Below are 16,314 nucleotides of genomic sequence, written 5' to 3' on the forward strand. Positions count from 1 at the left end.
GCTCGTAGTTGTCCCAGTTGCATGCCCACCTTTGACTCGCAACCAGAGTATGTGTTTTTATTTTTCATCACAGTTGCTAGCTCACCCTTGACTCGCAACTGGACACATAGTTTGTTTCATCCTAGTTGCAATCGAACCCTTGACTCGCAACTAGGCTCATAGTTTGGTATTTTTCATAGTTGCAAGTCTACCCTCAACTAGTAAATGGGCTCGTAGTTGTCCCAGTTGCAACTTAACACTCGACTGCCAACTGAACATGTGTTTTGTTTCATAGTAGTTGCAAACCCACCCTCGACTTGCAACTGGAGCATGCGTTTTTTTTTTCATCACAGTTGCAAGCACACATTCACTTGCAACTTGCAAGTGGGCGCATGTGCATTTTCACCTATGAAACAAAACTCAATCGAGCCAGTTGCGCGTTCATTCTATATATGTAAATTTGATTATTTTTGGTTTTTTCTCCATGTGTGACTTTTAAAATATTCTTCATGTTTAAAAAATAAATTCATCTCGTCATGTGTTTGTAAGATGTTTAACATGTATTTAAAAAAAAATCATCTCGTCCATAAAAAAATTCGAGTATGTCATTTTTTCAAATTTTATTTTTTTGCCAAACCAAACTTGATTAATGCATGCATGCTGCTTTTTCACGTGCTAAAAAAGGGAAGAAAGCATAAAGGTGAAAGTGACAGGGGATAAAGAGAGGGGTTTCACATCAGCAGGGTTCTTTTCTACGCAATGTGACAGGCTCCATCACAACACCGGCTTACACGTTGGGCCTACAAGTGCTAACTTCTTTACACACGTACACGCGCTAGAAGAAAAAGGGTCAACGAAGACGCCGATCACCCGCAAAGAAAAAACAAAGACGCACGACAACCTAGACTCGTGGCACTAACTGGGCGGGGCGGTACCGCTGACGAGAAATACATGAAATTGATACAAACAATGGACAGGGTGTGGGCTTGTTTACCTGCTGACGTGGGATCATGTCATAGTTAGATGTGAGATATCTCACATCTAGATGCAACATAGACAGACCCTAATACTTTGTGTTAGGGGCTATCATCACATACGCTGCCTTCAGCAGGAGCGCCGACACACTTCAGATTAACTCTGAAATGAGACGTTCAAGCAGCGAAACCTTGCATAAGGGTGCGTTAGGAAAGCACACATCACAGATTCTTAAGGAAGGACCATCTATTTCCCGGAAAGCACACACTATAATATGCAAAGGTCTAAACATGCATTGTTCTTGACAAGAAAAAATATCGCCTGGCAACCTCAAAACTGAAATTTCTCTAGTTTTTAGCAACTCCAAGCACATGTGTGATCTAACCAGCCCATAGAGCTGAGCAGGCAATCTGGCCCTTCCTTGAGCGCACTCCGGGACTCCTATCCTTCCTTTGGGTACTGCTCCAGTTCAAGCTTTCTGTGATTGGGGAAACCAATTAGATATCTGCTGCGTGGACACGAAATTAAACAGTGAGAGATGCAGATGTGCTTACGCTTTCTTCTGCTGAAGGCTTGGTCATCTTAGAGAACATATTGCTGTAGAATTTGGCATCCTTCTTGTTGATTTCCTTGATCTTTTCCTTCAGAGTCTTGTATGTCAACTTCACATCCCTGTCACAAGCAGCAACTTCGTCAGAAATCAAATCGACAGTGTAACCTTGTCAGTATCAGAACTTGCCTGTTTTCAGGATCAATTTCCAATGCCTTCTTAATGTCAACCTCCGCTAACTCTAGGTCAGCAAGCTGAGTGTAAGCTTGAGCCCTTCTGTACAAAGCCTTGACATTTTGGCTGTCCAGTTCCAGAACCTGTCAAAAGAGCGAGATGTGTTACCTTGGTTTGTTACGAATAGTAAATATACACTATTGCGGGATCAGTGATAAATGTACCTTGGTGCAAAGCTTTTCGGCTTGCTTATAGTCTTTCAGCTTCAGCTTGCAGGCAGCATTGTTTAAGTTGCAGGTGATCTTCAGTTGCTTGGACTGCTTTTTCTCATCCTCACTGAACGAAGTGTCATAGTCAATGAACTTTGCAGCCTGGGAAGTAAATGGATTTCAGATGGTCAATCGGGCACCATAGAGAAGCCGAGCAAAGTGAGAACACAGATGACATGTCTACAGATGTAAAGCAAAAGGAAGACGTCAGACCTTCTCATAGCGCTTAGAAGCTCTGGCATATTTGCCCGATTTGAACAAGGCATTCCCCTCTTCTTTCTTGGTTCCAGCGGCCTCAATCTTCTCTGAGTTGTTCAAGTCCCATGACTCCTTATCCTATGTATCAAAAAGATGCTCATAATTTTGGCTGTACACAGAATGCTGAATCAGAAGAATGCACAGAAACATTTCAAAGAGAAGCACACCTTTACAAATGATACAAGCTCCACTTCGTAAATCACAGTACTGTTAGGTGGAATGACAGCATCCTGCTTTGACTCTGTTGAGCCATAAGCATATTCAGGGGGAATAGTGACAAGAGCAACCTCGCCCTTCTTCATGTTTAGCACAGCACGATCAAGACCCTCAATGACCGCCTCTGGAAATAGAGTATAAACCAAAAGGAACAAACATATTATTCACACATCACAGTACAACAGTGGAGTTCAATGGATTACTTAATGCGACCAAAACATGCACAAACAAAAGCAAAGAGAAAAGGTACCTTCATCAGTCTTAAATTCAAATGGCTCTTGTTCATCATGCCCCTTCTTCAAGAATACTGTGCCATCTTGAAGTTTTCCAGTTATTTTGACTGTCAATGACAAAGATACGATTCAGTTATAACTTATTACAGAACAATTAGTTCATACTCAAACAGCGGTGCCGTGTGTAGTTAAAACAATAACCATCATGGTTAAGCTTATCATATATACTTAAGAAGTTGATCCCCACTACAACTATTTATCTCAACATGCAGCATATCCACCTCAGCAATCTTGCCATATCATCATCTCCAAACATACATGCGTGCCACATCATGCCTTCCGTTTCCAATAGATGCAACGCACAGAAGACTAGCACTCTCATGCGTTTTATTTTCAGCCTTTATAAACCAGCGATGGCTGCAACCCTTCCCCACATCCTGCACCCGTTTCTCTGACCTCTCTCTCTTCGTTAAGGCTTTTAATAAAAAGATAAATGCGTACAAAAACCCCAAAGAAATATTCATTGGTAGATAAAGAACAGGTCATATCTTTTCCATTCATCTCCCTTCCGCCACTATTCAGTCCCCATCTCTGAATTTGCCTCTGAATTTACGTTTATGTTGAATAAACGTGCACCTTATATTTGTAACCTATAAACTTTTTTTTCCGCCACATGCAGGACATTGTCAACCACACCCATGCAAGCTTCTCATGATCTACCCTGCCTTCTTCCTGATCCCAAATCAGCAATTAGCCATCACTAGGTTGATCAACTTTAATTATGGCCGAGATCATTTCATGATGATCCGGTACGTGCATGTATCTGCATGAATGAATACTCTTCTGTTTTGAAAAAATTATATTTGCTTCTTTGCCATGCATTATCACTAATGAAGCAGTACTTATTCTATAGATGTAATGACAAATTTGTTCCATATTCCTTGCACTAATGGCCGGCCGTGCAACTGCAATCCAGAACAACTCTCATTTGGGTACGTTTGCTTCAGTTTCATACCATGGCAAGAACTTCGATGTTTGCACTAATTGTTAGCATAAAACACTATCATGATTTCTCTATTCCGAACTCCATCAATATTTCTATTTATCAATATAAAATTTCCGCAGCAACGCGCGGGGTATCATCTAGTATACCTGTAACAACTGCACCCTCATTGGGACGTTCATATCCTTCGCCCTCCTTGAGAACTTTTTTGAGGATCTTCTTATCATCCCCTATTTCTGTGACAGTCTTCCATGAAACCAACTCAAGGTCAATAATAAGACCAGCATTTGGTGGCACAGCACCTCCGTCGCCAGCTGCTGGTCTACCCATCTCACCAAATCCATCTGCCAATGCAAAGTTCAAAAACCTGCCCGGGAAAAGGGAAAAAATACAAAGGAAGGTAGCCTCAAATAAGCTTACACTGTGGCTTGACCGTGAGGAGCACCTTCTCTCCTTTTTTCATGGTTTTAACAGCTTTGGCCAGTGCAGGGCAGAGGTGTCCTGAAACCAGATTCTAATTTGTTAGCAAGCAGTGCATTGAGTGCAACACTCTCAGCAGGTTGCACATGTGTAGAGAAGAGCGGAAGAGAGAGAGAGAGAGAGAGAGAGAGAGCATCACCATCTTTAACAGTAAATTCAACCCCCTCAGACTTGGACACAATAGTACCATCCTCAAGCCGAGCCTCATATTTCACTACAACACAAGAAATGTCGGTTACGCAAATAAGAAGGGGAATACATGCGATAGGAAGCTGTTTCAGTTAGCAAAGATTACCAAATACTTCATCAGGATCCTTTGGGTTCTCCCATTTATCTCCCTCCTTCAATATCTTCTTGAATATGCCACCATCTTTGCAAATGTCCCTGACACTGGTCCAAGAAAGCAGCTCAACATCGAACTGCAGCGTGGCATTGGCCGGAATAGTTGGGGGTGAACCAGATTCACCATAAGCCAATTCAGGAGGAATGGTGAAAAGTGCATTTTCCCCTTTCTTCATGGTCTTAATGCCTTGATCCCATCCCTTTATTACTTGACCTGGACATAAGTTGGCAACAAATTAGCAACTAAGTAACGAAAATACACTAGAATGTGCAATCCCAACATCATGGAGCATATAGAAACAAACTTGCGGCAATTAACTTTGTTATAATAATTAATAAATGACGAGCGTGACTAAACTAAAGAAAGAACAAGATTGCTACTACCCATTGGTACAGAAATTTGCTGAATTAGCATTTAGTCGGTCATCAGCAACTTCTGTCAAGCAACTACAGTCCAGTATTTGTTCAAGAATGGTGATTGCATGTGCACATTACCAAAGCTCACATGCTCGCAGGAAGTTGTTTAGCACACAAGCACAAGGCCCAAAACAAACTAGCCTGTCAAATGAAGGATCGTTTAATAATTACCCAGTTTAATCAACTACAAGAAACCCCATAATTCTGTTATGTACCGCACCAGCCAAAGGTAAACATGTGCAGCACACTGCTCACAATCAAATCGTTTACAAGACCTTATCCAAAAATGAGAATACATTATGTATAATAAAAATAAAGGGAGGAAGAAATGAACCTTGTCCCAGCTTGAACTTGAATGTGTCATCACGATCACGGCTGGAGTCGAACTTTTTACCATCAAGGAGGGTGCCAGTGTAATGGACTGAAACATCAACGCAATGGTACATCAGCCAAAAATTACTTATTCAAATCCTCAGCCAACAGGATGCAGCAGTTTATACACTCCTATAAATACATAAATATAAATATAAATACACTCATATAAAACTCGGTTGCTGATGATGGTGTTTCTGTCATCGGTCCTTTTTGACCATCCGATCTGCACCCAATGCATGCAATGTAACTTGTGGTAATTTTGAAAAAGAACCCTGCATTCTGCTCCACATTTGCAGAAAACTCCTCAGTATCTCCAGATCAGCCCCATCCCTCCCCCACCTCGTCCAAAGAAGTAAGAGGAATAGATTTTGGTGAAACCTAACATATTTTTAGTGATATATATACCAAAAATAGCATGTTCTTTTTTCAAGTTCGCACTGGCAATTTGCTACTCCCTCCGTTCCGAATTACTCGTCGTAGAAATGGATGTATCTAGATGTATTTTAGTTCTAGATACATCCATTTCTATGACGAGTAATTTAGAACGGAGGGAGTAGTATACATAATCTGTTCAGGCATGGAACAATAAGTGACACAACAGCAATAGCAACAATAATAAATTTCCCTAATGAGCAATTTCATTCAAAAAAACTCCCGTTATTTCATTATTCAAGCGCTATCCGCAAAAAAAAAAGTTAATCATAAAGTACACTTTCCACAGCAGGTCATAACCATGTGGTAGAGCTAGCAACAACGAATGATGCTTGAACACCTCAAGGATCAAACTAATCAAACTAGCATAATGTCACATAAATGATTGAAACTTCAGACAATGTCACAGAAACGATTCAAACTTCACAGATGAGAGCATGAGCGAAGCCGTCTGCAACTTACTCCTAGTTTCACCACTAACTACGCATCCCACAGTAAAACATCTTAGTAATTTCAAAACTTCACAAACCATGTCATAAAAATGATTCGAACTTCACAGATGACAGCATGCGAGAAGTCATATACAATTTTCTCCTAGTTTCACCACTAACTCCGCATCCCACCAAAAAAGCACCTCACTGATTCCAGAGGAGCGAACTAGCCTTTCACGCATCACAGCATCGCAGCAACGATTCAAAATTGACAGACCATACAGCGTGAGACAAGGTGTCTACTCGTACAAATTTTTCTCCTAATTTGTCCACTAGCTCCGCACCACTCAACACTCCATCTGAATCCTAAAGCGGGGCACGGACTGGATCGAACTGCGGCATGGCAGCATCTGCGATTTGAGAGGAATACTGTAGCAGTGGTAGTGCGGATACCTTCGACCTCGTCGCCGACCTCGGGGGTGTCCCATCCTTCGCCCTCCTTGAGCAGCTTCTTCTTAAGCCCCTGCTTCCCGATCTCCTTCTCCTCGCCCACCTTCATCCCCGGCCCTTCGGCGCCGCCGAAGTCACCCATCCCGTCCCCCATCATCATGTCGTCGCCCGCGGGGATGTCGAAGTCGTCGTCCATGGCGTGGGCTGGGTGAGATCTGAGGTTTGTGTCTTGGGGGAGGCGGAAGGGAGCTCGCTAGGGTTTGGACTTCGGAAGGTTCGAGAGCGAGAGAAAGAGAGAGCACGAGGGGGAGATGATGAGGGTCAGGGTTTAAAGAAGAGAACCAAATTGGGCTTCTAGAGTGTTCCGGGGGGATTAGAAATGGAAAGTGAACGGCAGCGGCTGCTTCAGGTTTGGTGGGTAGCATCGTAAATTCGTAATCCTCCCTCTTGAGTGTGATCACGTGGTTACATTTCATCAGATTCAAATCCCCACGCACAGGCCATGCGTTTAAAGCCTGTCTTTCGGAGCCTCTCCATATTGCAGGATTTTTTATGAAGTTTGGAGAAAATTGAATTCAAAGGACCTTCTAGAAAGACCTTTGGGTTATAAGATTTACCAAATTCATATAAATACTTTATACGCCCTCTTTTCATAATATGAGCTCAAATCTTTCCTTTTTAAAAACATAACAAGATTTTATTCCATTAGCAACATTTTACATAGAGGAGTGCTAATGGACTCACACTTGACATGGAAATAACATCCCTACCAAGGCAAAGACCTGTGTCTGAAGAAAGACGCCTAACAGCTAGAGGCTTATTCTGAATTTTGAGAGCTAGCTTTGCGTGATGGCGAGCCTTAATATTATAATGCATACTGACATGATTGGTCTTGCTGGAATGGAAAGTTAGGGATGACCGAATGGCCGCAAGGGTGGGCCTAATGCTCCAATAGCCTGCATCCTTGAAGATGGATGTCGCATTTGCCGCCGATGCCAGGACAGAGCTATCCGTGTAGAAACATGATTCTTGTAAATGAAGTACTTCAGCTAGCATCACAGCAAGATGCAATCCAAATGCTTCAGCCTGCAGGGGAGTCGATGCTGGTGGAGACAAAGCAGAGACATGCAGTTGTTGGTGATGTTGATTGCCTCCAGTTTGGGTGATGATGCCAATGCCCACTGGAGATGATTGGACATTTCCTTCATTTTTTCAAGCAGCATCACAGAAGATGGCATTACCCGCAAGCAGAAAAATATCCCGTTGTGGCACTACGTGTTGGTCTACCGAGCGAGTGCAGCGATGTTCGTGAGGAGTCAAAAACATATCTTCAAGCTTCGAGTCCTGCATGATTGCATTAGCTATAGAGAACACCTGTGATGGTTTGCAAAATTTTCTACCAAATAGAGCATCATTTCTTGCCTTCCAAATAGACCACAAAAAGTGTATAAACTAGTGACTTTGATATAGGGATGAGCCGAAGTGAGCAAAGCCTGGATTATTTGAGGAGTTGAATGATGATTTGCTGCAATGACCTCCGTTCTAATGAACCAAGGAGAGAAGAACCATGCAGCTTTAGAGAAATGGCATAGAAAAAACATGTGCATTTCATCTTCTAAAGTAGCACATCTAACACATTCTCCCACAATATGTTTGGAGAACTTACTTGCCCTTTTACCAATGGGAAGAGCTCGGTGAAGAAGCCCCCAAGCAAAAGTTTGAGCTCTTGGCACCATTTGTTTTCCTTGCATACCTGACTAAGAAGAGCAACAATTTGTCGGGGAACTATTTTTGGTCTCTGAGCCGGTAGAGCAAGATTATCTCTACTCCTAATGGAGCAGTTGGTAGTCTCCGCCGGTCAATTTTCGTCCCACCACTTTCGTCCGGGTTTTTTCGTAGGTTAACCTTGGTAGATTTTTTTTCATACCGTCGACCAACTCCCCTCCATTGGTTTTAAGAAAATTAGCTAGGCGTTCGCACCCTCGTGCCCTCGATGCAATTGCCTGCACGAGTCGTCGCCGAAAAAAGACGCAGCCGGTCCCTTCTCCCACCTTCCTGCCAGGGCCTGCCGCCGCCGCCCTGCCCTGCCCCTGCCTCCCATTCCAGCCGACGCCATCCGCCCCTCGCGTCGGCCGCCACCAGCGCGGCTCCACCCCTGTCTCCCCCATTGATCCCCAGCACCTCCTCGCCGCCCCCCCTGCGCGCGCCCCTGCGGCTAACCCTAGCCACCAACTCGTGTTGCGGGCACCGAGGATGGGAGAGGGGCGGTCACGTCGTTGATGGGGTGGACCTGCTGGGGCATCGCGGATCCGACCCATCTCTCGATCCTATCCTCCCCCGATCTTTTTCCTAGGTCGTGGCTGTGGGATGACGTCGTCGCCACCGCCACCGACGCGGAACCAGGCTTCCCAGCCTTCGGCATCCAACCTCAGAGGCCTCCATCGCCGCCGCCATCGCTGAACCACAGGTCAGCGAGTGGTTGTGGGTCGACACCGCCACTGCCGCTGCCGTCGCGGAACCCCGGGGCAGGGCGTGGTCGCGTTGTGGGCAGCACGAGCGGCCTTGCCTCTCCCCCGTCAGTATGTCCTCAACAGCAATTCGTGACCTCCTCCTGACAGATCCAAGGCCGTGGCCTTTGGGGTCCAAGTAACTGTACGCCATGAGCCCTCAAGCAGCGCGTGTGTGGCCACTGCATCAAGCAACGACCTCCACCACCATCGTAAGTTTGTTTTTTCTTCACGTGCTTAAGTCTGAAAGCATTCTACTGTATTTAGGGCATGTACGGTTGTACGAGTAAAGCTATTGTATATATGCCACCACAGAACTATCGGCCTTTTCATGTCAATACGAAAGGGCTTTGCACTATGTGTGTTCTTGTTGTACATCAACGAGAATAGCAAGTATAGCAGCAAAAACAATGGCAAAAATAAGGAGCGACATTCTTCTTATTTCAAAGAAAGGCATCGAGTTGATTCATGTGAGTTTTTGGAACTAAAGCATCATACAATAATAGGTAGCAGTAAGATACTTGACCCATGTGAAGCTGAAAGTGTTTTCTTATATCAAACGTATGATAATCTAATTATATTCACAAGTAATTTCTTTATGACCAGGAAGAATTACTACGAGGATTATGTTTTGAGGTAGTATTTGCTAAGCTTATTCACGTACTTTTGTGCTAAGAAGTTTGCATAATGGCATGTTTTCTTCCAATTGTAGGGAAATCCTCTTGATGAATGAAACCAATGGTGAAGAAAGTTGTAATTTCAACCAAAGGACCAGGTTGCGCTGAGGTAGTGGTGTGGTCCCGATGATGACGGCGAGGTTGACCTAATGATAAGCTTGGGAGTTATTATTCTGTTTAGCGTCTATTGCGGCGCCGGTGAGAATCCATTAGCCTTCCTCCTCTCCTCGTTGCCCCATCTAACTATCATTCTTAGTCCTTTTACAGTTGCTGTCATAAATAAAATTGGTTGGCTCTCTTAGCTGAAAACTGAACCACACTCAATGGATGGATGAATGAATGAAACTGCCCCTTACTATGCTAGCGCTCATTTCTCACGGACGCCAATTTGAGTTTTTCTTTCTCCGCAGCTTGCAACGACTATCCAGGACCTGCACCCTTGAATCCGATGATGAAGCCATATGCGTAAGTTGACTGCATCCATGAATCAAATATCTACAGTGCATGGTACTGCATTACTGTCCCTGGACACCGTATAAGTAATAATTCTCTAGGATTGTTGCCCTGGCCAACAATGGGTGACACTTCTAGGTTAGATGACCTACTTGCATCTTGAGTTAAGGCCTCATGTGTTTAGTTACTATCATGGTTGAACCAACTAAAAGGCCTCCCAAATGCAAAGAGAATGCACCTCCTCTTGATTAGCTCAAGAAAACTTGCATCGACTTCATGTATTTCTTGATGTATTTATATACTTGCCGAATGGGCAAATGCTCCAACGACCAAGTCCCTGGACAGATCAATTTTAATGATTCACATTGGAGATTAGCTTCTTTGTTCCTAAGTTTTGTTTAGGATTTTTTTCCTGAATAATTAAAAGCATTTTTAAGACTTCAATTGACTCGCTGAAAATTGTGGTGAATCCAAGATTTCATTTAGAAGTATTATTCTTGCAAGCTTTGCTAATTCTTACTCTGTATATGGCGCCTGAGATTCTTTGTAGCTGGCCATGTAGGAAAAATGTGAAGGCTGTCAAGAAGGTATGTCTCCCCTTCAGAAGACATGGTCCTCTTCAAAAAAAATTGTATTACTATGTAAATGAAGTTATCTTAAACGCTTTGTGTGGAGTAAGGTGCCATTGCACTTCAGAATTTTTAATTTATTTAACATTGTCAGGCAAGTAAATATGTCATGATCACAGGTCGTAGGCTATGTGCTATACATATGCCATTCCTTGAAACTGAAAATTGGATCAGCACAATTTGGAATCTTTTCATAAACTACATTATGCATTCAATTGTTTTCAGGAATAATAAATTTACTCAGTCAATGTGAAAATGAACATTGATTTTTTTGTCCCTCGAAAGAGATGAGGTTTAATATTTGCTTACATGACCAGGAACATTAGGAGATGTTTAAATGAGTAATTAAATAAGAAGAGTTTATCAGGAAAGATGATACCTTTCTTACCTGTACAAAAATGATGGCTATATCCACAGTATTGCTCTTATTCCCTTCTTTTGATGTAGACATCAACTCATTTTCTTATTAAGATTATAAGCTTATCAATCAATGAAAATTCTGAATTGTTCCTGAAGCACATGCTTGTTTGGCCAACCAGGAAATTAAGAACTTTGCTTCCTCCTCGTACAAACCCTAGCCCTCTGATCTAATCCGAATGGCCCCTTCTCCATCGCTGCCACCGGCAAGCAGTGCGTACTGCACGCACCAGTTGTAGCTCACCGGCAGCCAAACATGCATATAAATCACCTAGCCTCCAGAGGTTAACCTTATTTGTTCATGCTTGTAAGTCAGGCCATCAGTGTTCGTGCATATAAATCAGGATCCCAGATTTTCCAGTGACTGCTCTCTCATGTATTGCTATTTCCATATGGCAGAGTAATTAGCATTTCTATCTCCCTCCTTAACTGAGTTTGTGAGTGATTTCAGCTCCATGAAGAACATAAGAACTCATTGGTATATATGGGCCCCCAGTCTACTTATTGTAGATGTCTGATCCTCTGCATTTCCTTCGTTGGCTTTGAATTCTTAATGCAGATGTTTTGCTTCTTCTTCAGTCATACATACCTCAAGTTTGATATTGATTACTTATTTAACAAATATCTAAGCATGTCCATATCTTCAGACGCAAGCTATATACTCTAATTGCGGAGATTTTCTTTCTTTGTTAATCTCTTGAATAAGTTGGACCAGCTGTATATCACTTTTTACACCACGATTTGTTTTTCATGTTGGAGTAGATATTGGCCCACTGATAATACTAATATTGGTCCATTGAAGGTACTAATTTCAGAAAGATCATATGGGTGCATACCAGTATCAACTATTAAGGGAGCAAAGTAATTACTTGTCATTCCTTATTGTTGTGAAAGTTCATATTTGTTTGCTATATAGATGCTCTACATAGACTAACTGTGGTTTAAAAATTCAAAATCCTTTGTATCTCTTTGTTATTATTTGGTTCAGTACCTGCTATGTTCCTATGGCTGGCTGCCCTTAAGTAGTTAAAATTAACGATGGCTCTTCTACATTATTGATTGTCTGATGTCTTTGCAGGTGAGAAATAGATGATGGGAGAATGGGGGAAGACATAAATGCCTTGATTGAATAAATAAATGGAGCATTCATGGAGCTTCACTAACGGATAGCATCACACTGTTGCCTGAAATTGCAGTAGTGTATACACCCAGGGTATGTATATGGAACTAGCTACGTGAGTCATGTACTCATGTTTGAAATATATTATTTCCTGATGAAGGTGCCATAGCTTTGGCTGGACGTAAGAACGTGCTTGGAGGTGATTGGTAATTTAAAATTAATCTTTGTTGCAACATAGCTTCTGGCCAGGAATTATTGGGACATTTTTACCAAGTAATTGATTTTTTTTCTTTGAGCTGCAGTTTGTTAACCAACTAGATGCACCATTTTTAACAAAGCCCTTACTGTCCATTTTCTTTGCATTCTCGTGTGGATTTTTACACGCCCATTTTCTGTAGCAGGCGCTTACATGCCCATGTCAGAGTTAATGGAGGATGAAGTGTGACCGTACTAACTCCTTGTGTGTACAACTACGTGTGCCAGTACTGTCTCCCTGACCGGCTCCTTTGGCTCTCCCTGTGCGGCAGCGGCTCAATCTCCGCGGTGCCGTCGGGGAGGAGGGGCTGGGGCGGTCGTGTCTGGTGCGCTCTCGCTACTCATCGACCTTGCTGTTACTACCTCATCCTTGAAGCCATGGGTGCCCTCTAATTTTCCCTTTGGAGTGTTCAATGCAAACTGCAAAAGCAGAGCTGGTTGGCTGGATAATCAGCTTAGCTGTTGATTTGATCAGGGGATAGCATCTGAAGTGAGTAAACGGAAAGAACGTGAGCGTCCAAGCAGGAACTGCAAATGCTCTATTTTAGTCAAAGCATGGGAATGTGCCCAAGGGAAAGGTCAGCTCTTGCAATATCATTTTCATGATACAGCGATCAAGTTTCTAAACAATCCTTGCAGACATGCCTTCCAATAGTATTTTATTCCATGGTCCATATTTGTATGTCATTTCCATGATACAATGATTTACTTTTTAGTTGTATATGCCTCCAAATTTGCTTCACATGTAACCATTGTAGAGGATAGTATAATGTGATATTCTGATGCCCTCACTAGCAGTATGTGATTTCTTGACATTTTCCTAGCAATTTCACTTTAGTTTTATTCTTTACTTTTAGGTATTTGTGTGATTGATCAGAACTACATACATAACAATGCAAGGACACAATATAATTGGGCATTTTCAAGGCTAGCACATGGAGTGGCAAAAGGGAGGAGGAGCTACCACGGAGGCTAGGTAACTCGAGGATGTTCTAGAATTAGTGTAGAATAAGCCTGACTCTACAAGAAAATACATCGGATAATTAGGAAACAAGGCACTGACAAAAAACAAGAAAATACAGAGACCAAATACTTGAGGGGCTGCAACTCTGCAAGACTGAAATTAACGAAAAGCTAAGCCTTTTATTGTTTAGATAAACAAACAGCTAAGTCAGTTGAGGAGTGATCTCCGCAGCTCCCAGGTCACTAGAGGAGTCAAAGATTGTCCGCTGAAAGACGGACAAGTGATCATGTTTTATCATTGTTTGAAAGGAGTAGTGGACGCGGATGTATGTATATTTTTCGTTCAAAGTAATGGAAGTGCAAATTTGTATATACTTTACTGGAATTATTTAGTGGATTTTATCATATTGAATAAATTGGATTTTATACTGTGTTCTAATGGTGCTTCAGATATATTTTTACAAAAGAAATAAGAAAGTACCAGGAAAAAATTAGCAAACAATATGCATGTCTAGCATAGTAACGAAGGTGTAGCATATCTGCATGTGTTGTATATGTGGTGCAGTTTGGTCATGTAGAGAGAAAGGAAGACATGAGGAAAAGTACTGTCTTTCTTGCAAGATGCAAATGGACGAGGAGAATGCAAGCACGTTTGCTATTCGTTAGTTCGTTAGTTGCTTGAAATCAATTGTAGCTCAAGTCAATTTCTAGAGATAAATAGATGAGGGGTAGAGTACCGAGCTTGAGATGGGAAGGCCACGGTTGGCCCCGACACATCCTGATGAGGGATCATCAAGAACGAGCCGGAGCAGGCGATGAAGTGGCTGACTGTAACGCCCTCGATGCGGCTATAGCTCCCACGTGTCGAGGCACGACTTAGAGACATAACCGCATTGAAAGCAATGTCGCAAGTTAGGCAATCTTCACAACATCCCATGTAATATAAATAATAAAGGGGAGATACATAGTTGGCTTACACTCGCCACGTCAATCAAGAACATAAATAGCATTACAACATCCAAACACTCATGGCCCGACTACGGCGCCAAAATGAAAGATAAACCCAACATGCGACACGGTCCCGATCACCCCAACTGGGCACCACTACTGATCATCAGGGAAAGACACGTAGTATCATTGAGAGTCCTCGTCGAACTCCCACTTGAGCTCAAGCGCGTCATCTGGAGCGGAATTATAAGGCCCTGCATCTGGTTTGGAAGTAATCTGTGAGCCACAGGGACTCAACAATCTCGCACCCTCGCGATCAAGACTATTTAAGCTTAATAGGTAAGGCAAGGGAAAAATATGTGGAGCTGCAGCAAGCGACTAGCATATATGGTGGCTATCCTGTTCGCAAAAGAGAGCGAGAAGAGGAGGCAAAGCGCGAGCGAGCAACTAGAGAACAACCTGCGCAAGCATTACTCCAACACCGTGTTCACTTCCCGGACTCCGCCGAGAAGAGACCATCACGGTAACTCACACTGTTGATTCATTTTAATTAAATTAAGGTTCAAGTTATCTACAACCGGACATTAACAAATTCCCATCTGCCCATAACCGCAAGCACGGCTTTCGAAAGTTCAAATCCCTGCAGGGGAGTCCCAACTTAGCCCATGACAAGCTCTCACGGTCAATGAAGGAATAGACCTCCTCCCGAGACGTTCCGATCAGACTCGGTACCTCGGTTCTTCAAGACACTTCGACAGGTTAAAACAAATCCAGCAACACCGCCCGAATGTGCCGGCAAATCCCGATAGGAGCTGCACATATCTCGTTCTCAGGGCACAATCGGATAAGCAATCCGTACAACTAAAACCAGCCCTCAAGTTTCCCCGAGGTGGCGCTGCAAGGGGCTCTAGGTTGGACCAACACTCAGAGGAGCACTGGCCCGGGGGGGTTTAAATAAGATGACCCTCGGGCTCCAGAAACCCAAGGGAAAAAGAGGCTACGTGGCAAATGGTAAAACCAAGATTGGGCATTGCTGGAAAAGCTAATCAAGGCGAACTATCAAGGGGTTCCCATTATAACCCAACCGCATAAGGAACGCAAAATCCGGGAACATAACACCGATATGACGGAAACTAGGGCGGCAAGAGTGGAACAAAACACTAGGAGAGAGGCCGAGCCTTCCACCCTTTACCAAGTATATAGATGCATTAAGATAACATGGCAATATAATGATATCCCAACAAGTAAAATAATGTTCCAACAAGGAACGGTCTCCAATCTTCACCTGCAACTAGCAACGCTATAAGAGGGGCTGAGCAAAGCGGTAACATAGCCAATCAACGGTTTGCTAGGACATGGTGGGTTAGAGGTTTGACATGGCAATTTGGGAGGCATGATAAGCAAGTGGTAGGCATCGTAGCATAGGCATAGCAAAAGAGCGAGCATCTAGCAAAGCAAAGATAGTAGTGATTTCGAGGGTATGATCATCTTGCTTGCAAGGTTGTCAGAGTTGACTGGATCCTCGAAAGCAAACTCAACGGGCTCCTCGTTAGCGAACTCGTCTCCCGGCTCTACCCAAACAAGACAAACAAGCAAATGGAACACAATCAACCACGTGCAAAGTTCAAACAATATGATGCAAGGATGGTATGCTATGCGGGATGCAATGCGGGATGCATATGCAAGATTTGACAAGGAATGCATGAACCTGGCCTCAACTTGAAAATCCAAGTGTGCCACTGGAAAGATGAGATGAAATCG

The 16,314-nt window shown here is 43.1% G+C and overlaps 1 protein-coding gene across 1 annotated transcript; it reads right to left on the bottom strand.

The window, feature by feature from the left end:
• Nucleotides 1-1,185: 1,185 nt before the first annotated feature.
• Nucleotides 1,186-6,918, bottom strand: LOC125519812 (70 kDa peptidyl-prolyl isomerase). Its single transcript, XM_048684583.1, has 13 exons — nucleotides 6,588-6,918; nucleotides 5,231-5,317; nucleotides 4,433-4,693; nucleotides 4,277-4,351; nucleotides 4,078-4,158; nucleotides 3,807-4,001; nucleotides 2,672-2,761; nucleotides 2,373-2,545; nucleotides 2,161-2,283; nucleotides 1,903-2,049; nucleotides 1,694-1,821; nucleotides 1,509-1,626; nucleotides 1,186-1,432 (listed from the first exon to the last, which is right to left on the bottom strand). Exons 1-13 carry the CDS (start codon nucleotides 6,778-6,780, stop codon nucleotides 1,424-1,426), a joined length of 1,680 nt encoding a protein of 559 aa, XP_048540540.1. The 5' UTR covers nucleotides 6,781-6,918; the 3' UTR covers nucleotides 1,186-1,423.
• Nucleotides 6,919-16,314: the final 9,396 nt, after the last annotated feature.

This window comes from Triticum urartu, chromosome 7 (genome assembly GCF_003073215.2).
Source record: "Triticum urartu cultivar G1812 chromosome 7, Tu2.1, whole genome shotgun sequence".
Taxonomy (NCBI): Eukaryota; Viridiplantae; Streptophyta; class Magnoliopsida; order Poales; family Poaceae; genus Triticum; species Triticum urartu.